Consider the following 21,708-nt stretch of genomic DNA (forward strand, 5'->3'; position numbering starts at 1 on the left):
CATAGATATTTCATAAAGTATTTATTTAAACGTTTTAAGCCTCGGACAAAGCCACCTCGGCTGGTGAGGAATCATGACAATATTCATTTTCTTTTTTAAATGCAACAATTAATTAGAAAGCTGAAAAAGGGCAGGGTACAAGACTGTGTACATCATTATTTAAAAAATTGCGGAAACTACACTCCCAGAATGCATTGCGGATGACACTTGTTTCCTGAAATATATCCCTTAAATCACGCTCAGTTTAGTTATCCAGGCCAGCATATGGCCTGACATGTAGTGATTTTCATCTCTGTGGACGCTCTTATCGTCATCTTTAACATAGTGCATCATATTTGTAAAAGAAAGACACTCGCTCACAGATTTCTGCTGAAGTGCAATAATCCGCCGGGAAGACAGGGGGCAGTAAGCTACTTCCGCGGTAACCGCAAGATACATGAAAGAAGAAGAAGCTAGACCAATCACAGACGTCTATTTCAGCGGATGTACATTTTTAGCAGTATGGGTAATGCAGTTCTTTTCTATGCGATCTTGATTAAAACGTGTTTTACTAAAACTAGAGTGTTTGCATACATACTCTGGGGTTCTACAGGAGCATATAGAACCATTTTACAACCACCAGCCTAGTAGTAAGTGTACATTGAATTGCTACGACTTTGTGGCTGATAATGAAAAACCCTATGGTGAAAATGAATGGGCTGTTTACTTCTGACACCTCACTGCGATGCTCTATTCTTTCCGTTCCTTCCCCACCCTCCCTCCTCTGCTCTGAGGAGGCGTGTCTTCCTTCAGTGGATATCGCCTACTTCCTAATCTAGCGTCACCAGCCTTTCCACCGTGGAGGAAAGCCTGGTATTCGCTCCAAACTGGCCCATGTGATCCGGTTTAGAAAAGAATAATTGTGTTTTGGTTGCTGTCACTTTGTTTTTGTTCCCCACATAATGCTAATCAACTAGTTTGCTAGTCGCGCCACCAGTTAGAATAAAAGATGGACCTAACGTACCAAAGCGATTATTATACCAAAATAAACAAAACGATTATACCAAACTAAACACATTTTAAACTAGGGGAAACATTTTGGAGGTGCATGGCACCGGTGCATCCGGTCGTTGGCTCCGGTCGTCTGATGACATAATGCTGGTCACGGTGTAAGCTTGTAAACTGTCTAATATTGACCTGATCAATATTCTTTTAGATCAACTGATCTAAAAGAATAGTGAAAATAGCAGATATAAAAGCTCACGTGTTGCATTGCGACACTTGTTGAGCCTGTAGCTCTACTAATAATAAAAAAAGGTATGTTGTATTAATCGACTACTTTATGATATGAAATGATGATGAAACTCACCCAGTCTCTTCAGGGAGCAGTAGCGGCTGATGTCAGGCTTGACAGCAGACTCGTAGGAAGGAGGCAGCTGGGCCAGGTTGTGGAAGGAGTGGGAGAAGGAGTGCGACGAGGGCTGACGCTGCTGCTGCTGCTGCTGCTGCCCCTGGTGGTGGGGAACAGTACCACAACTTTATTGTCATATCCTATCTTACAACGACTAAATTCCAAGCTCATTCCATGCCCAGGTGTTGTTAGTTTGTGACTTAGGAAGCGTCATGCGACAACCAGGGCTCTGGTTCCCCAGACGGGCTCACTAACCACTCAGCTATAGACCTTATTCACACCGCGGCCATCTTGGATCACATGACCACATGGGTTGGCAGCCTGCATTACAAACCATTATAAACAATGGAGCGATGGTCCAAAATATGAGTTCTGTTCAACCAATTTCTTTTGACCATATCGATAAATGGGCAGATGACAACATCAACATCCCCAAAAGGATTAAATAGAAGGGTACATCCACAATATTCATGATTGCAATGTTACGCTGTTATGCTACAGTATCTGTGCAGACTAGTGCTTGCTCTGCCATCATATTAACTTACTGTTACTGTAGCCCTTCTATTTAATTGTATTTAATCCTTTTGGGGATGTTGATGTTCTCATCTGCCCATTTGTCAATTTGGTCGAGAGAAATTGATTGAAAAGAACGTATATTTTGGGACCATCGCTCCATTGTTTACAATGGTTTGTAATGCAGGCTGCCACCATGTGTGGTCATGTGATCCAAGATGGCCACTGTGTGAATAAGGTCTATGGCCGCCCCAAAACCGCCGTGTTGTTGTGTGCGTCCGGCCACGTCTAAGACGTCCAGCCGGAAACACGTTTCAACAAAACTATGTTCTGCGCCAGGGCCGGACTGGGACACAAATTTGGCACGAACTGAACATAGAAGATCCACAAGCCCACAACACGTCGAGGCAGCGACACGTTGTGGGCTTGTATCAGCTGTTGTATGTTTGGGTGTGACTCCTGGGCCACAGTAGCCTGTGATTGGGCTACTAGGCCGGTATTCAGATGATAGACAAGCCAGTGGGCCAATCATGTGATGTCTCTCTGCTCTGTGGGCCGGTGCTACTGAAGGATTGGCTTTCTCCACTTAGTGGCAATTATTTAATTTATTTTAATTTAAAAATATACTAAACCTAAGCCTTAAAAAAAAATGAAATTGAAAAAAGAAAAAACGACTGACCTGGTGATAGAGGTGGGCGTGGTGGGCATGGGGCGCGGGGCGGGACAGCGAGGAGGAGAAGGAGGTGCTGGTGAAGATGGTGTTGTTGTGTTTGGCGTTGGGCAGAGTCCCTCCACCTCCACCCAGAGGAAGAGCCGGGAGCTGACTGTTGTTCATGATGCGAGGAGGAGCTCGCTCTGTGGGGGGAGGGGGGAGGAGGATGGAGAGAGGGAGAGAGGAGACAGAGAGAGAGAAGGAGAGAGGTAGAGAGAGAGAGACGGAGAGAGAAAGACAGAGAGAGAGAGGGAGAGAGAGGAGAAAGCAGGGTAGACAGAGATACAGGGAAGTGAAGGGGAGCGATAGAGAACAAGGTGTAAGGATAGAGGTAAGGAAAGAGCGAGAGAGAAGAGGAGGTGATAGAGAGAGATGGTGTTAGTGTGGGAGAGGACAGAGTGACGGAAGAGAGAGATAGAGAGAGACAGGTGGCAAAGTGCGGAATAAAGATAAGAGTAGGATCGACAGAGAGCAGGAGGGCCGAGGTGGAGGTGAGAGATACAAAAACAGTAAGAAAGAGAGATAATGGACAGAAAGAAAAGGAAGAAAGAGCAAGAAGGAAGGAAGATAGAGCGAGAGAGAGAGAGAGAGAGAATCCACAGGTTGGTTAAAATTGAGGAAAGCATATCACTCCACAACAACATCTCCATAGCAACCAACTACAGCAGACAATGCACATACAGTATATGTACAATTATATTTCTGAAGGAACAAACATAATATACAGTATGTTGTAATATATATTATATACAGTATATGGTCTCTGTCGGGTGGAAACCTCACACGTTACTGTTTCAGGATTCAAATTCAAAAGTAGCAGATCTACAAGCTCAAAACGTGTTGCTTCGTGTCGTGTTTCAAGCTGGCACATCTGCTACTTTTGGTGCTTTTGTGTGACACTGTATGACCAAGTGGGGAGTTAACCCATTTAGGCCTAGGATTATTGAATTCTTTAACCAGTGAAAAATAGCAGATATACAAGCTCACAGCGCGGCACCGAGTGCCGTGCTGCGAGCTTGTAGATCTGCTATTTTTGAAAAATCGTGAAAATGTGTGAAAATCTTTGAATATATGTATTTTTTAAGTGAACGTTTGTAACTCAAATTTTGCTTCTGGGGGGTCCCTGGAACTAAATAATTTGAGATGGGGGTCCGTGGCCAAACACACATCATTTTGAGGGTCCTTCACATGAAAACTACTACTATGTCAGAGAACCTCTGACAGTAGTCTCTCAAGAACAGGCTAACTGAGCTCCAGTTAACTCTTTGAGTGCCACCCCTTTCACCACTAGAGGGCGCCCAGTGGCCATAGAAAATCCCATAGAGATATGCTGGTATATGCAGAAGCCCTGCAGCCATGACTTGCCTGAACACTTTCCTTTGTGCATGTACAGGAAGAGGATGAAGTTAGCTTGAAGTTAGCTATTGGCTACCAAGCATTTTAGAAGCCTTATTTTCGTCAACTTAGCCATGATTAAACCTTGCACACCTCATGCATGGGAAAAAAACAGAGAAGAATGAGCTCTAAAAAATCCAATGCAATCCTGGATTGCATTGGAGTGGATTTGTGCAGTTTGTTCACAGCTTTCAAACAAAAAAATCCGATTGGAAATCCGTTCAGGCATTCTTGAGATAATCGCCATTATGTTTTACATGTTATGTAAACAAACATGGCTGCCCTGTATGTTAGATGGGGTTGTATGGGGGTGGAACATGCAAAATCGCGATTGAAATCATGTTCACCAGATTTGATGGGGTCCAAAAAAAAAAAAAAAAAGCCGAACTTGTTCGGGATCGGCACTCTGCGATACGCTAATAAAGCCGAACTAGTTCGGGATTGGCACTCAATGAGTTAAGTGAAAAGGACCTTTTCTTTGACGATGGCTAGCCAGATTGCTGACATTGAAACATGGGTTTTTCAAAAAACCTCGGAAGGATTCAAAAGACACTTATAGAATCGGGTCAAAATTCAAATTTTCACGATTTTTCAAAAATAGCAGATCTACAAGCTCGCAGCGCGGCACTCGGTGCCGCGCTGTGAGCTTGTATATCTGCTATTTTTTTTTGTTAAAGCATTCAATAATCCTAGGCCTAAATGGGGTTAATTGATGAAATAACAAAGTTAAAATATGGATATAAGAGGTTTATGGCCAACAGTGACAATAGTTATAATATATATTACAGTATATATTTATATACAGTACATACATACAGTGCGTACATAAATGCATGTGTAACATCACAGATATAGTGTTCATTCACATTGATGCCAAAAGCAGAGCCAATCCATGAAGCCATACACATACAGTACATGACTTGTTCTTACAAATATAGACACGTATAAAATCAACATTGACATACATTTTACCATAAATGCAGTTACAGTCATTCTTAAAACTAAGGGTCATATTTATAATGAACTAACATGTAGTGGCATTTTGCAAATGTCCTAACATGTAGGTTCATTTGACAAAAAACGGAGAGGACTCACATAGGGCTGTCACCATTATGACATTTTATATGACGATTAATCGTCACTCAAATAATTGCGATTAACGATTTATTTATTTTTTCCCCTTCTTTTTTTGTGTGTTTTTGTTGTTGAAAATTACATTTCGGTTTGGCTAGTAGGCTTTGAAGTTGCACAAGTCATGGCATACAGTATATGACATATAACCTAAACATACAAAGAAATGACATATTTGACAACTTTATAATTAAAAAAGAACATTGATAGTGGAAATAGCCGATCTACAAGCGATGCGACGTGTTGTGAGCTTGTAGATCTGCCATTTCCACTATTTTTGAAAATGTTTGAATGGAAACAATTATGACGATTATGACAAAATAATTGCGATTATGTCAAAGAATTGTGATTATGTCAAATAATTGCGATTAGACGATTATGTAATAATTGTGACAGGCCTAGACTCACATTCAACATTTTATGCCTGATTTGTACTTTCACCCTTTAGAATGACACACACAAACATGCCCATTGTTGGTTTCTTAAGTTGAATTCATCGTCCATCGTACGAGGGTGTCACTTACAAAGGACCGATCTACAGGCTAACATTACAGCTCATCCAAAGTAGCCTGACAGCGCGTCGCAGGTTTGAGTCCCGAGCCTGACGACCGTTGCTGCATGTCACTCTGCTAGTAAGATGCCCTAAGGGTGAGAAGCGTAGCAAAAGCGCACATGGGCGTGTGCACGCATCCGCCTGGGTGACAGCAGACTGCTGAGCGAGCGCTGGCGCTTTGGCATGGGATCAACTTTGCCCCACAAAAATCACAGACCTGGTTGTTTAAGTTGGACAAAATGTGGCCAAAATGTGGCCATATTTTCCCAAATATGGAGATGACTGACGTCTGACATCATAGATGTCTGACGTCATAGACCACATGAGACTGACACAAAATGTCCATATACTGTACTGTATGTGGTTGCCCTAAAAGGGCATCATCTGGGAATGCCCATATATGGACATATCGTGTCAGTCTCATGTGGTCTATGGGGAATGTGTCAGTCTCATGTGGTCTATGGGGAATGTGTCAGTCTCATGTGGTCTATGGGGAATGCTCATATATGGACATATTGTGTCAGTCTCATGTGTTCTATGACATCAGACATCTATGATGTCAGATGTCAATTTGCAAGTGTCTTTGCCATATATGGAGCAAGGGGTGTGACAGACAGACAGATGGACATGAGCAGCAGGTTTTCATACCAGATATGGGCTTAATGGGAATACCCATAAATTGACATATTGTGTCAGTCTCATGGTCTATGGGGAATGCCCATATATATGGAAATATTGTGTCAGTTTCATGTGGTCTATGACGTCAGACATCTATGATGTCAGACGTCTATTTGCAAGTGTCTTGGCCATATATGGAGCATGAGGTTTGACAGACAGACAGACGGATATGAGCTGCAGGTTTTCATATACTAATATAAATAGCAACCTACAGTCACAATCAATGAAGGCATAAAAGCCCCCAACCCCCCAAAAACAAAAGAGAGACTCAGTGTAATCTTTCTTTTTCAGTGGGGTAATTATGAGCTGTGTTCTAGTTCAGATTATGGATGCACATGTACTGCTCATTGACCACATTAGACAGTAATGGGCAATGAAGGCCTGTAATGTGCCCTTTAACAGCCCAGCAGGGAGCCACCATGGCCACCATGTTAGAGCAGCGATGCTACAGTACAGATTTAAGTTGACAATTTGCATCGACAAGAGGAGGGGATGGAGGGAGGAGATGAATGTGTCTTGCTGGGTAGAAGCTGCAGAGTTCACACATATCTCTGTTAATACACCATCAATGAACTCATTTCACTGAAGGGAATGACATTAATTGTGGGCATGTTTCATTCTAGTATTACTGTAAAACCAGCATGGACACCGAACAGTATTTAACCACTTAAACCTTATACTTTGTCGTACGATGAATGGCAGAAAATAGGCCATCGAAAAGGCCACACCGCGAATTTAGTCGACATTTGTACAAATGTCTTGAAGTTCCCGCCGATAATGACTTGCCCAAACGTCATGCTGGCACACTGAAACACCTGAATGAAACACCCCAACAATCAATAATAGACCTTTCGCCAAGCTCTGCCCCACACATTACAGCTCACCCGTTGGTTTGCTTTGGGATATCAAGGATTTTAATCGATCGTTTTTGGAGCCAGAGGAGCTCCAAAATCTCTTCCAAATCTCGTCACCAAGGCCCGCTGGAAAAACATTTGCGTGACATTACTATTTCAACAAACAAAGCACAGTCAAAAATGTATTTTAATATTTAATATTTTAATATTTTAAGAGGGGGTATCCTGGTGTGACACTCCAGTCTTTTTTTTTGTACCCAGCTAAGATGGCTGCATGTGGCGTAGCATTTCCATAACACGGTCAGGGAACAGAGCACAAGCGCAGGTGTGGACAGTACATATGACTCCCAGGAGAGTAGGAATGCTCAGGAACAGCCCTAATAATGGCCTCTGCCATGGCAACTGGTCAGTGTGCTGAATCCTGTTCCCCCCCACACAGCCACCTCATAGAATATTCTAGGGCTGCTGCCATTATGACTTCCACACTGCAGCCAAATGATCGCATTCTATAGTAGTATGCCAAGCCCAAAACAGACCCCTATTGTGAAATCATAAAGAAACGTAAGAAAATAGCTAAAATAGGTGATGTACTTACTGTACAAGCTCAACATTCATGGCATCACCATAGTGTGAGCTTGTAGAATTGCTATGTTCTTTTTATTTAATTTTTTATTTCACACACACAAAATAGGGCTAGGATGAAAGAAATTGAACTGACACAATAATATATATATTTACCTGTATAAAACAATATGTAAATGAGAATATAAATATTATCTTACATCTTTACAAATTTATTTCATTTTCCTCTCTTTTCCAACCTGTGTTTTTAGTCACGGGCCGGTGTAACTCCACATTGTTGATTCCAGCCGTAATAGCGTTGGTTACAAATTCTAGACCCAGATTAGAGCATAACCCTTTACACATCTATCCACATGTCTGCACTGTGATAACTTTATAGTCGATGCAGGCTTTTCAAGTCATGTATTCTGTAAACCTTGTCAGTATAGCATTTCTTTGCTCCCTGCTTTGGAGCAGCAGAAACCAAGCACATGCGTGCAGCCTTCAAAGCCAAGGCCCGGCCTGGCAACGTGCAGCAGCTCCCGCCGTTAAGCGCACATGTTGCAAATCACTGCTACACAGATAAGAAGAGGAAGCACACTTGGATAGTTGTGAAGCAGGCCAGAGGCAGCCAGGCAGTGGAAGGCAGACAGGACAGGACAGGCTGTACGGAGGGAGCGGTGCTTGGGAAACAGGCCACAGGAGACTGCAGATAGAACACTTCTACTTAGGGATGGGATCAATTCACCCTTTATTTTCCGAGCCACATATCCGGTACCGCTTAAACCCTCTATGATTGGTAAAAGGTACTTATACTGTACATACTTGATACAGTCTTTTTTTCACTCTCTATCAAAAAATAACCGATCTACAAGCTCGCATCTACCCACATGTCTGCATTGTGCTTACTTTATAGTTGATGCAAGCTTTTCAAGTCAAGTTGTGAGCTTGTAGATCGGCTATTTTTTGGCAAATGTTCCGCCCCCAGTATAATGGATTTTGAGTATCGCGATAATATTGTAAATCGTGATTTCTTTTGTCACGATCATCATGATATGAATTGTTCATATCGTCCCATCCCTACTAAGTATGTTCGTCAACTACCATATTTCACTGACAGAAAGCTAAATAAGGACTTTAAATAAAAACTAAGTTGTGATGACTAAGAATATGGCTAAAATCATTCATTAACATTAATTATACTGTATATTTTTTTTAAAACATACCGTACCTGTACAAACACTCCCCCAAATATACTGGCGAGTGTTTGTGTTCAGCACGACTTGTAAAATAGTTATTGTGCATAAGATGGTGGCGTTATTAGGCCTGGGAATAAGACTCAGAGACTATAGGGCCCAGAAAGTGTACAAACGGAACCTACACTGCATTACAGAAGCGTAAAGGTCCATTTGGCCCCATGTGATGATCAGTGTGCTAAAGCGCTTCTTCAGCATCCGTCTGTTTAATATCACCCATAATGAATGACTTTGCAGCACAGCCTTGCCCACATCAATATCTCACATTAATCTCATTCAGAGTGTTGCTGGCTGCTGCCAACGCATGTTGTTTTGGAAAGCAACATGAAAACCAAAACACAAGCAAACCCACACACACACACACACACACACACATACACACACACACACACACACACACACACACACACACACACACACACACACACACACACAGAACGTGTTGCAAAATGACACACTGATTACAGCAAGAGTGCAGGTCTGGAACTGGTTCATAAAACAGCAGACACCACCAATAAGACAGACAGACACACACTGTGTTCAGGAGGGGACTGGCTGGCCGTCAAGCAAGCCAGCCAGCCAGCCAGCCAGTCAGCCTGCTAGCCAGCCAGCTAGCCAGCCAGCCAGCCAGTCAGTCAGCCAGCCAGCCAGCCAGCCAGCCAGCCAGCCAGCCAGCTTGCTAGCCAGTCAGCCAGTCAGCCAGCCAGCCAGCCGACTTGCTAGCCAGTCAGCCCGCCAGCCAGCCAGCTTGCTAGCCAGTCAGCCAGTCAGCCAGCCAGCTAGCCAGCCAGCCAGCCAGTCAGTCAGCCAGCCAGCCAGCCAGCCAGCCAGCCAGCCAGCCATTTGGCAGTGGTGGAAGAACTGAGTACTCATGTTTTTGGAAGTTAAAGTAGCAATGCCACAGGATAGAAATACTTTGATACAAGTAAAAGTCCTGCATTCAGGTCGCTTACAAACCTAAGTTGCAGTGCAAAGGTATCAGCACCAAATAGGCAAATACATACTTAAAGTAGCAAAATTCAAAGTATGCAGAACGGCAATTTCAGAATCACTTAACGCTTCCAGTGCCAGCCCCTAGAGGGCACCAAAGAATGCCAGGGTATGTCCCATAGGCGAGCGCATTAGCATCCGGGGACTCACGTTGCAGTGACGCGCGTGCTCACGTTCATGCACGTCATGGAAAGGTCCCGGATGAAAATGGCTACACAATAGCTATTAGCATTTTCTCATTTAAAAGATCATTTTTCGGCGATTTCGCCATAAATAAACCTCGCGCCGCCTCCCTAAAAACACAATCCAGAGATATGGACCTTCAAAGATGTGGTTTTCCATTGGATTCGGCGGCGATTCGCGGCGACGTTACTCGCTAACGGCCGGCCGGGGGGCGGCCGGATCTCAGTCACTGGATTGAAAATTTAGGCCCAGGCTTCAGAAGGCCTCGGATCATTTTATTCATTTCATTAAAAAAGCCGAACCTGTTCGGGATAGGCACACTGGACTACGTTCCGGAAGCGGCGCTGAACATTCGGTGAACATTGGGGGGCTCAAAAATGTATTTTAAACCATTTTTAATGGAATATATCGTCGGACCATGTAAAATGGCTCGCTGGCTAGCGTAGGACGAGCCAGGACCACCCACGGCTCTACAAGCAGCTCAGGGTATAAAATAAAATAAAAAAATTGTATTGGATTGAAATAAAGCCGAACTTGTTCGGGATAGGCACTGTATGTGTTAATATATATCATGTTATGGAACAATAATCTATGATCATTAACCAGTAACCACTTAAGCCCTATTTTATACTTTGCTTATTCAAAAATAGCCAATCTGAAAGATCACAATGTGTCACATTGTGGCCGTGCTGTGTGAGCTTCTATATGATCGGATATTTTTGTAATGAATAATTGTATTAATTATGAATAATCTAAATGTGCAAAGTAACTAGTAACCGGAGTTAAAAAGTACAACATGCGCCATTGCGCCTCTTAGATGTGAGTAGTGGATCGGAAGAGTAAAGTATCAACGAACTTGAAATACCCAATTAAAGGTTAAAAAAAAAGAAATTACCTCAAAAAGTACTTAGGTAGCCTACAGTCGTCTCTGTCAGGTTGGAAACCTCATATGTCCAAAAAACTGTTACTTTTCAGGATTCAAATTCAAAAACAGCAAAAGTAACAGATTTGCTACTTTTGATGCTTTTGTGTGACGCTGTAGTGTGATCAAGTATTATTACTTTAACCATTATTTTATGCTTTAACTATAAAAAATAGCAGGATCTGCTATTTTTGAAAAAATCATGACAATTTGTGCAAGTCTTTGACCCGATTCTATAAAACTCATGTTTCTATCATCAGTGGTTCTCAAACATTTTCATGTCAAGGACCCCCAAAATTATAGGTATGTGGCCACAACCCCCCCCCCCCCCCCCCCATCTCAAAATATGTTGTTCCAGGGACCCCCCGGTAGCAAAGATTCGAGTCCCAAAAAGGTTTGCTTGGAAATTATACATTCAAAGATTTGCACACATTATCAAGATAAAAAAAAAATAGCAGATCTACAAGCTTGTACATCTGCTATTTTTCAATACCTAAAGTACAAAATAAAATAAAGAAAAAAGAACATGGAGATAAGAGGTTTCGTTCCCGACAGAGAGGAAACGTGCTCAGTTTTAGTTTCCACCAATGCCAGAGTTGGCCCATCAGCCCGTTAGTGAGACAGTGAGACTGCATCATCAGCTGAGCGTGCCGTGCTGCTTGCTGCTGCCCGGTGCCGTGCTGTGAGAGACTCTGGAGCCTCCTCTTTAGTTCTTACCGATTGTGGCAGAATGTTTGGGGCTGGACCCAGCACCCTGCTGCTTAAAAGCTGTAAGAGATCAGAGCCAACACACACACTCACTGATGCTTCTCACACAGTGGAGACACTACTTGAGCGATTCTGTCTGCGTGTGGCGCCGTGTGTAGTAGAGTAGTGGTTCTCAGACTTTTTTCTTTTTTTTTTACAATTTTTAGATGCCTGTACCTCCCCTGCAGGAGCCGATTCTAAAAACGCATAATGAATCCTGACCTGAGGTTTTCTGGAAAAACTCCACCAAAAATGATGTTGCTACAGATGTGCCATTTAAAAACTTCACACGTCCATTGGCAGGACAGTAGATTTTCAGGGGATTTGCAGAACATTGAGCTTGTTGATCAGGTATTTTTGCTATTTTTATGACCTTCTCTGACTGAAGTTTCGGTGGATTCTGCTTTTTGATGTGAATGGAGTGGTTTCTTTACATTTGCGAGTTTCTCAAAAAATACGCTCCATTCTCCATAAAAATGTGAAAGGCAAAAAAGGGAAAGAAACCTGTGGAAAACATGCATTTGCAGGACATTTTCAGGAAAAGAGCAGTACATACTGAAGAGTTGAAACGGCACATCTACATACATACAGTATATTAGCAACAGCTAATGAGACACAGAGGTGTTCCTGGCTTGAAAGGTATAACAACATGTAGGTATTGGAGGTCTAAAATGTAAGGATCCCCATAACTCTGAGATAATACAAATGGAGCCAATGTGTACTCTCCGAGTTAAACACCTCTAAGTGTCCATTTGGAACCCCATTTGGAAGACATTTTGTGCCAGGAAGGAACTTTCTTTTGTGTTGTTAAAATATTTGCAGTTTGCTCACAAGGTGTCCTAACTCCTGATGCTCAACATTGTGAGCCGTTGGATTGACTATTTTCGACCATCCAGTAGGGTTAAAGTGGTTAAACAGATTTTGATGATATACTAACTCATTTTGCTGGAACCCCCTCAAATACCCTAATGGGTCCAGCTTTGAGAACCACTGCTCTGGTGTAGAGAAAGACAGGAAGAGGACAGAAAGGTAGAGCATCTGTGTGTGTGTGTGTGTGTGTGTGTGTATGTGTGTGTGTGTGTGTGTGTGTGTGTGTGTGTGTGTGTGTGTGTGTGTGTGTGTGCGTGCGTGCGTGCGTGCGTGCGTGCGTGCGTGCGTGTGTGTAATGTATGTTCATAGAGACAGGAAGATAGAATGTAAGAGAGACAGAGAGAAATACACAGTCCAACAGTGCCCAACCATTAGATCAGGGCTAGTCTTGCGTGGCCAGACTGCTGACTCCGCGATTTGCAAATGCTCCCGTCATACAGAATAACGTAAGAAGAATGATGAGTACCCGGTTAAAGTGGAAGTGAAGCCTCCTCCTCAGTTCCGTTTCCGTCTCACATCGCGCACATTTATCCAAATATAAATAAAAATCATCTAAGCATGTTTAGCTTGTTGCTTAGCAGAAATTACATTTTTAAATATATTTTCTTGAACGGAAATGTCATCTTCCATTACTCGCCGTTCAGGAGCTGTAGTTCCAGACTCTATATAGCATTCGGAGATTGTGGAATAGTTGTCTGGCTACGCGAGACTAGATCAGGGCCCACTTGAAAATGCGGCCCGCCCATCGATGGGTGGGCAACGTGTATTTGTCAGAGCACGTTTATTTTAACACCACACACAACCAGCAGAACTTAAACATTATTCTTTTGTATTATTGCTTTTATATGGCTATAATGCCATCGCTGGTCATCCTTGATTGGTCAACGGCTATTTAAATATAACGAAGATAAGTAGACTTGACGTCTTTGGAAATAAACTTTTGAAAATTATTTCTCAACGCAAGCCAAGTGACACAGTCACAGCTAAAAGGTCACATACTGTATAATTATTGGTTCCTACATCATACATCAAACTAACTAACCTTCCTACCTATTTTTTACAATAGAGCAGCTGGTTGGGACAGGAGCTGGGTTCAAGTAGACTATAATCATTTAACTATGAAAGGTAACCCAGAAACCTCCATAATACCCTGAAACATGTTGTTTTTTTCTTTTTTCAATCATTTTTTTTATTTTATTTGAAAGCTGTGATCGGGTCTACACACACCTGTTACATGATCCGTGCACAGATGATTTGCGATATGCACGCATAATTTACTGTAAAAGACAGTAAATTAGTTAATTATGACAGGCGGTGTGAAGGCGAGCGGAGACTCACTGCGGTTGTCCTTGCTGGTCAGGACGGGGGCGTAGAGCTTCTTGGCGGCGCGTCCGTCTGGCGCCGTGCTGCTGCTGCTGGTGAGGATGGTGGAGTTGTTCCTCACAGCGCCGCCCGGCTGCACCGGGCTGGACTGGTGACGCAGGATGTCCACCAACGCCCTGAGGACAGAGAGACATGTAAACAACATCTCTCTCAACAGTAAACAAAACCAGCATAACGTTTAAGTGTATAGACTACTAGGGTATCTGTACATTTCTAAAGTGACAATTTAAAGGGATCCCTGGCTAATACGACAAATATGCCTTAATACATTATAATTGTCCTCTATAAATACAATGTAAAATTTAAAACACCTTAATTGTTTTATTTCTTCTAGAAATAGCTAATCTTTCACTCAATAGGGGAAATGCCCGTCGCAAGTTGATGATGTCATAAATGTAATTTGTGATTTATCCCTATGGAATTTATGGTATGCATGTGCAAATACAAACAAGCGTAATACTTCCTATGGTTAATATGAGCATCAAATCAATATTTCAAATGTGTTTGTGTTTTGTTTTTTTGCACATTGCATGCCATAAAAATTACACATGACATTTATGACATCATCAACTTGCGACAGGCATTTCCCCTATTGAGTGAAAGATTAGCTATTTCTAGAAGAAATACAATTGAAGGTGTTTTTAATTTTACATTGTAGTTATAGAGGACAATTATAATGTATTAAGGCATATTTGTCGTATTAGCCAGGGATCCTTTTAAGGACTTTTTACCTCTAAAATGTAAAATATTGTCAAATATTAGAGGCAGAAATTGTCAAAATAGTTGATCTACATGTAGATCGGCTATTTTCACAATAGAACCGCGTTATACAAAATCTTAAGCCTCAACTCTTGGTGCTCATAGGGTGGGGGTTCCCAGTTCAAATATGTATATAATATATATTTGATCGCAGCCTGAAAAGGTTGAAAATCACTGCAGTAAGACGCAGTAAGATGGGGAGCAGTCTCTTTAAACAGCATTGTTTTATTTTATTGTCTGTTAAAGTTACCACCAGTAAGAGAGGACGCGCTGAAACAACAGAGACTGACACAATATGTCCGTATATGGGCATTCCCAGATATGGGCCTAATATTGATGGAATCAGGGATCTCCATATATGGACATAAAAGGGACAAGGACGGAATGAAATTGCAAGTGTGACTCGCGTTGTGGAGCGTGACATGAGGCGTGACTGACTGACTGACGCACATGAGTTGCAGGTGTTCATAGTAAATGCAACCTGTGGTCGCAATTAAGGCTAAAAGCATAATACAACAAAGGCCTATTATATAATTTGTCTTCCAAGTCAACGTTGCTCTTTCATTAGCAGAGAGGGGGAGGGCTCCAGATTGCACTGGGGATAACGGCTTGCGCAGTCTTCTCTTAAAGGCAATGGCATCTGGCACGGTGACTGGTTTTATTATTGTAACGCCCAAACCGCACCTATGCATAATGTAACAGGTAGCACAGGTGTCTTGGGGATACGGCAGGTTTCCCAAAATAGCAACCTTTGCATGGGAACGCCCTGTGTACAATGCTAAATCCCCAAATTGCGGCTTTAGAAAACCCGGCCAAGATTAGGGCCCATGTTCTTTTTTTCCCCATTTCCTGAAAAATAACCTTTTTGGACATACCGGTACAAGGTTCTTCCCAACAGAGAGGAAATGCATTCAGAGTAAATAATCAGTCAATAGACATTGATCTCAGACTGACCTGGGCATGTTGATGTCTCTGTTCCTGGGCCGACGGGAGACCTTGCTGAAGGCGATCCTGACGCCCACAGCCATCACCAGTGTGAAGGAAATCACCCCTCCGATCACATAGGTCGTGCTGCACATTCAAGGCAAGGCAAGTTTATTTCAGGGCAGGGCAACTCAATATGCTTCACACGAAACGTTAAGCTAAATAGAATCTCCTAACCAAAAAATGGTAAGAATATAGTCAAAACAACTTGGTGGCGCACAAAGATAGCATTAAAAGAATTTAAAAAGATTCAACTCTGAATATTTTCTTTCTTTCTTTCTTTCTTTCTTTTTTTATCCCGCGATTTTGTAACCCATTTTTTCCCCCGGTGCCAATTGCCTAAGCTGTAATCCTGGGCTCTGCTCTCCCTCTGCCAACCTGGGGAGAGCCCCGAACTGAGCTCATGCTTCCTTCAGTGCATGAGTAGTGAGCAGGCCGCTTCTTATCACCTGACAGGGGGTGAGCTTCCCCGGTTGGACGTAGCGAGTGGAAGGAACACGCTATTCCAACCAGTTCCATTATAGAGACCAGGATTACTGCATGTTTTTGTCAGGGTATCTACCCTAGGGGACACAGGGAGAATGTGCAAACTCCACACAGAAAGGCCCTTTTTCCAACCCCACCTAGAGGGTGGGCACTGATGACGCGGAGGAGAGAACATGCCCACAGCGTCCCCCAGCGGGAATCGAACCCAGGACCTTCTAGCTGTGATGCGACAGCGCTACTGACTTCATGGGTAGCAACTTTTGCCTCATTCTTTCAATATTTCTTTCTTAATTAAAACCCATTTAGGCCTAGAATTATTGAATGCTTTAACTATTGAAAAATAGCAGATATACAAGCTCACAGCGCGGCACTCGGTGCCGCGCTGCGAGCTTGTAGATCTGCTATTTTTGAAAAATCTTGAAAATGTGTGCAAATCTTTCAATATATATTTTTCAAAGCAAACTTTTGTAACTCAAATCTCTGCTTCCGGGGGGTCCCTGGAACAACATATTTTGAGATGGGGGTCTGCGGCCAAATAAATGTAATTTTGGGGGTCCTTGACATGAAAAAGTTTGAGAACCACTGATTTAGAGGAAGGATTTAGAAGTCGGATCAAAGATCGGGTCAAAGATATTCAAAGACTTGCACACATTTTCACAATAAAAAAAAAAGAAGCAGATCTGCAAGCTTGCAGCGCGGCTGCGAGCTTGTACATCTGCTATTTTTCAATAGTTAAGCATAAAATAATGGTTAAAGTGGTTCAAATCTAACACGACTCGGGGCGCGTTCCAGGTCTTTGAGGGTTCAAAAACATATGGTCCCACGTACCTGCTGCTCTGCTGCAGGAGCGTCTCAAAGTCCGGGTCGGGCCGGTTCCCCGTGGCCACGGTGGCAGTCATCTGGGTGTTGGCCCACACGGGGCTGATGTAGTTGCTGCAGGAGTTCTGGTCCAGGCGGTTCCTCTGGTGCTCACAGCAGAAGCGGTAGTGGCAGGTCCCACAGCAGTAGATGTAGGTGTCTTTGGAACAGTTAAAGGGGCTGTCAAACTGCCCCATCACGTCAAAGTAACCCCTGGTGCATGGAGAGACATAGAGCATTGTCAAGTCACCGCCCGTTGTCCCGCCCCTCTTCACACTCATTGGTTGGTGGGACACTCGGTGGGACACTCCATCCACTACCATTTATTTTTAATTTGGTTGCTTCGTATTGTTATTCTGTGCGTTCAATTCTAATATCAAACTTGGTTTCAGTCAAATGGAGCTTCTCAGTGGCAGTATAGTGACTTTAAATGTTCAGCAAATTCAACATAAAACAGGTGGAACCAGGGCGGGACCAGGCAGATAGAGCCGGTGCTGGTTGGTCAGTCAGGGACCAACCAGAAGGCTAATAAAGGGTGAATTGTTGAAAGCTAATTCTGATTATAGTCTTAGCCTTCAGTGAACAATTTAATTTGTGTTCATCAAACATGTAAATGAAGGCCAGAATTATATCGATTTGTCAAAATATGGCAATTGTTAATTAAAGGAGTAGTTCGGCCCCAAAAATGAGTTTTTGTTTTTATTTTGGTCAAGTCGGCCTGTTATCTCCCCTATGGTACGAACATTAATACAGCATGGCATTGTGGGCAAAATCTTATCCAACAATGACAAAATATTCCAGGTTTTGGGTCTGAGAGGCTAAATCTTATCAAATGGTGGTCCGTGGCTCAAATGCCAAATAAATGGACCTTGATAGGCTATATACAGTATGAAAAAGATACGTGTATCTCACATAGGGTTTGGAACAGTTCCCTTTAAAGCAGTGGTGTCCTCAGTGATGTAAAGTAACCAAGTAGATTTAATTAAGTACTGTACTTACCGGTAAGTACAACTTTCAGGTATTTGTACTTTACTTGAGTATTTCCAATTTCCAATACTTTTACTTCTTACTCCACATCTCTGATCCAAATATTGTACTTTTACTCCACTACATTTATTTGACAACTTTAGTTACTAGTTACTTTACAGATATAAATTATAATATTATAAAACATACATAAAACACTTACTTTATACGCCCTACTTTATACCATGGCTATTTGAAAATAGCCGATCTACAAGCTCTTAGAGCTCGTAGATCTGCTGTTTTCAAACATTTCGTACTTTTACTTTTTTACTTCGAGTACATTTTGATGCCAATACTTTCATACTTTTATTCAAGTACGTTTTGTATTCCGATTGCAGTATTGATACTTTTACTTAACCCTTTCAATGCCACCTTTTCACCACTAGAGGGCGCCCAATGGCCATAGAAAACACCATAGAGATACGCTGGTATATGCTGGTATATGCACAAGCCGTGCGCAGCCATGATGCGCCTGAACACTTTCCTTTGTGCATGTACAGGAACAGGATGAAGTTAGCTTGAAGTTAGCTATTGGCTACCAAGCATTTTAGAAGCCCTATTTTCGGCGATTTAGCCATGATTAAACCTTGCACACCTCATGGATATGCATGGAACAGAGAAAATGAGCTCTAAAGATCCTGGATTGCATTGGAATGGATGGTAAATATCGGCGGCACGACACTCTCGCGGGCCGTGTAAACAGATGACGGCCGGCGGCGCGGCTCAAAAAAATAAAAATAAAAAAATATATTTTTTTACAAAAATCTTTTTTTTTTTAAAAGCCGAACTAGTTCGGGATAGGCACCCAGGACGTTAATAAATATCCCGAACTAGTTCGGGATAGGCACAATAAGAGTTAAGTAAAATATCGTTGTTGTCGGGTGGAAACGTTGTATGTCCAAAACCGTTTGTTTTGTTTTTATCAATTTAAAAATTAGTTAAACTAGTGAAAACAGCCGATCTACAAGCACACATACAACGCCTCGCGAGGCTTGTAGATCTGCTGTTTTCACTACTTTTGTGCAACGGCCTTGTATGGTGAGGCAGGGCTTTACTTTGCGAAAAAATGTACACATTTGAAACTTGGAGATACGAGGTTTCCGCCCGACAACGACGATATGTGAGTATGTTTTCCACCACTGCGTGTCGTACCTGCAGGAGTCCGTGTCCACCAGCTGCCTGGGCGCTGGTGCCACCTTGGCGGCCCCCAGGGGAGGCTTCAGGGCGTCCGCCGCCGACACGTTGCTGGCTTTCTGGGGGAGGGGCTTCGGGGGCATCTCGGCCCCTGCGACGTTGGGGGCACCGCCGCCGAAGTCCCCGTTCTCCTCGCCGTGCACCTCGGCTTCCTTCGCTGGCCCCCTGGGCCGCGTGGGGGGCCGGGGGGCCACCGGCGGCTTGTAGCCCGTGAGGAGGAACAAGGAGGTGGAGGAGCCTCCTCCGGGTTTGGTGTCGTCCGTGGTCGCCGTCGCCGTTGTGGAAGCGGCGAGGCCGGAGAGGAGGAGGAGGAGGAGGAAGAATGGGAGGAAAGAGACGCGAAACATCTCCCACCTCGCCATGGCAGCTCTCATGTTTGTTTTTAAATCGCAAAGTTCTCAAGCTGGTCTTACAAAAAAAGGATAAAAACAAGAGGATAAAGTGGCTGGTGGTTGAGGTGAGATTAGATATCCACAGGCTCTTCACAGATGCTCCGCAGGGGTTATATATCTCACAGTTTTGGAGTTAAACTCAGCCTATGCACGTGTGATGGCTGAAGAGTATAAAAAATGGAAAACCCTCTTCTCCTCAAAAGTTCTTTTTTATGGCAAACTGATCCCGTGTCAGTACACTCTGATGTGGGATGAAGATTTTCACTTTTTTTGTTCAAGCAACGTTATGCGTGTTTGGCATTTCACTCTCTAGATCCTAATGTAAACATATAGCTTACAGTGGATATATAAGTATATATACCTTCAGTATCTCTACATATATCCACACCTATAAGCAGCTTTTGTAAACATTGAGATGTTTTCAAAGTTTGTAGGCCTTAAAGTACACTGCCTGTACAGTGGCTAGGTTTCTCTGGACCAGCAAAACTTGAACTTAATAAATTGTGGAATGATATGGGTTTTGATTTATAGCAGCAAGTATCGGATATTCAGTACTTCCTAACTAAAAAATATAACCAATAGAGAATTCTATTAACTGATCAACTGGATAATAATCCTAAACTATTCTTGGGATATTTTCACGATAGGCAGTCATTTTTCTGTAAACAAAATCAAAGTGTGAAAAGTGTAAACTCTTAAATCAGTGAAGTGAAAATCTCTGGGAGATTTTTAAACTGGTATATCCACTTCATGGCACACAGTTACGATTCATGTAGGAAATTATCACTGAAAAATGTAGTGCAGTGTAAACATTTAGCGCTGTACATATGTAAACCTTTTTCTTTACGTTTCAGAAGTTTTTATTTCTATGCTGGATGGATTTTCTTTTTAGGCTGGCACTTCTGTTGTCCTGCGTTAAAACAAATACGAAAAAGAAATTGATAATGGAATTCTTTTTTTTTCTTTCTTTTGAAATCAAATTAAATCCTTAGCTCTTTGTTTGGCGTAAACAGTGTTGTCAGCTTCAGAGAGATTTGGATCCTACTTGGATCTAATTTTAGCACAGACTACAATCGGCTAAAATATGTTTTTTGGATTTTGGACTGAGCTCAGTCAACTAGGTCCTGGGTACTAAACGGCCGGTAACAAGCAGCAACAAATGTTTGACACAGATTTAAGAGAACCAGCAGCTACTAACTAACTAAAACAGGGAGTGATTAAATCAACGTGTTCATCGTCAGATACGATAAAGGCAGCGACAAATGAGAAAGACTTAAGGGGATTGAACCATCAACTAAGAGTGGGGGAAGGTTAATGGGTGAAGGATGTTGCTGTGATGGAGAGAGGACGTTAAAGAAATAAAGAGAGGAGAAAAGGGGGAGGAGGGACAGAAAAAAACAGCAATAAAAAGAAAAAGGAGGAGGATCTATGTGCGCTCGAACCCTTTGCGTGTGTGTCTTTGCTCTGAGTTTAGCTTGGCCCAACAGAACAGAACGAGGGACGGCTTGGGCCCGGCTCTAGCAGGGCAGGGAGGCTCTGCCCAAAGAACAGACATGAAAATGTCCGGATTCATCCGTCAATAACGTCAAAATCGGGAGGGAAAAACGACTCTGGGTGGGTGGTGGGGGGAGGAGGACGACGGGGGAACTCAGGGTGACCAGTTTGCTAACCCAGCTGAACGTTAAAGTGCAGCTGAGCGTGATCTAGAGTAAAAAAAAAAACACAGTAGAAAAGTTTGAGCTTTAAAAAAGAAAAGCTGTTCTTTCGTCAAAATGTACGAAAAGATGCATGTGGTATACGTAGTCGTTGTCGCCGTGAGTGGTTTCCTCGGTTAACTCCCTGAAAGTGCGCCGTTGTGTGTCTAAAAGTCA

General features: G+C 42.8%; 1 protein-coding gene across 1 annotated transcript in view; it reads right to left on the reverse strand.

Annotated features, from left to right (window-relative positions):
- Nucleotides 1-19,819, reverse strand: part of LOC308293039 (protein shisa-6-like) — a gene marked incomplete at both ends in the record, with an annotated part of 32,343 nt that extends 12,524 nt beyond the window's left edge. The window contains 7 exons of the mRNA XM_080735469.1: nucleotides 1,349-1,490; nucleotides 2,583-2,758; nucleotides 11,856-11,906; nucleotides 14,094-14,254; nucleotides 15,852-15,968; nucleotides 17,196-17,438; nucleotides 19,404-19,819. Of these exons, the coding sequence (XP_080591595.1) occupies nucleotides 1,349-1,490; nucleotides 2,583-2,758; nucleotides 11,856-11,906; nucleotides 14,094-14,254; nucleotides 15,852-15,968; nucleotides 17,196-17,438; nucleotides 19,404-19,819 (1,306 nt within the window). The remainder of the gene's footprint in view (nucleotides 1-1,348; nucleotides 1,491-2,582; nucleotides 2,759-11,855; nucleotides 11,907-14,093; nucleotides 14,255-15,851; nucleotides 15,969-17,195; nucleotides 17,439-19,403) is intronic.
- Between the last annotated feature and the right edge of the window lie 1,889 nt (nucleotides 19,820-21,708).

This window comes from Nannobrachium achirus (genome assembly GCF_963921795.1).
Source record: "Nannobrachium achirus genome assembly, chromosome: 10".
NCBI lineage: Eukaryota > Metazoa > Chordata > Actinopteri > Myctophiformes > Myctophidae > Nannobrachium > Nannobrachium achirus.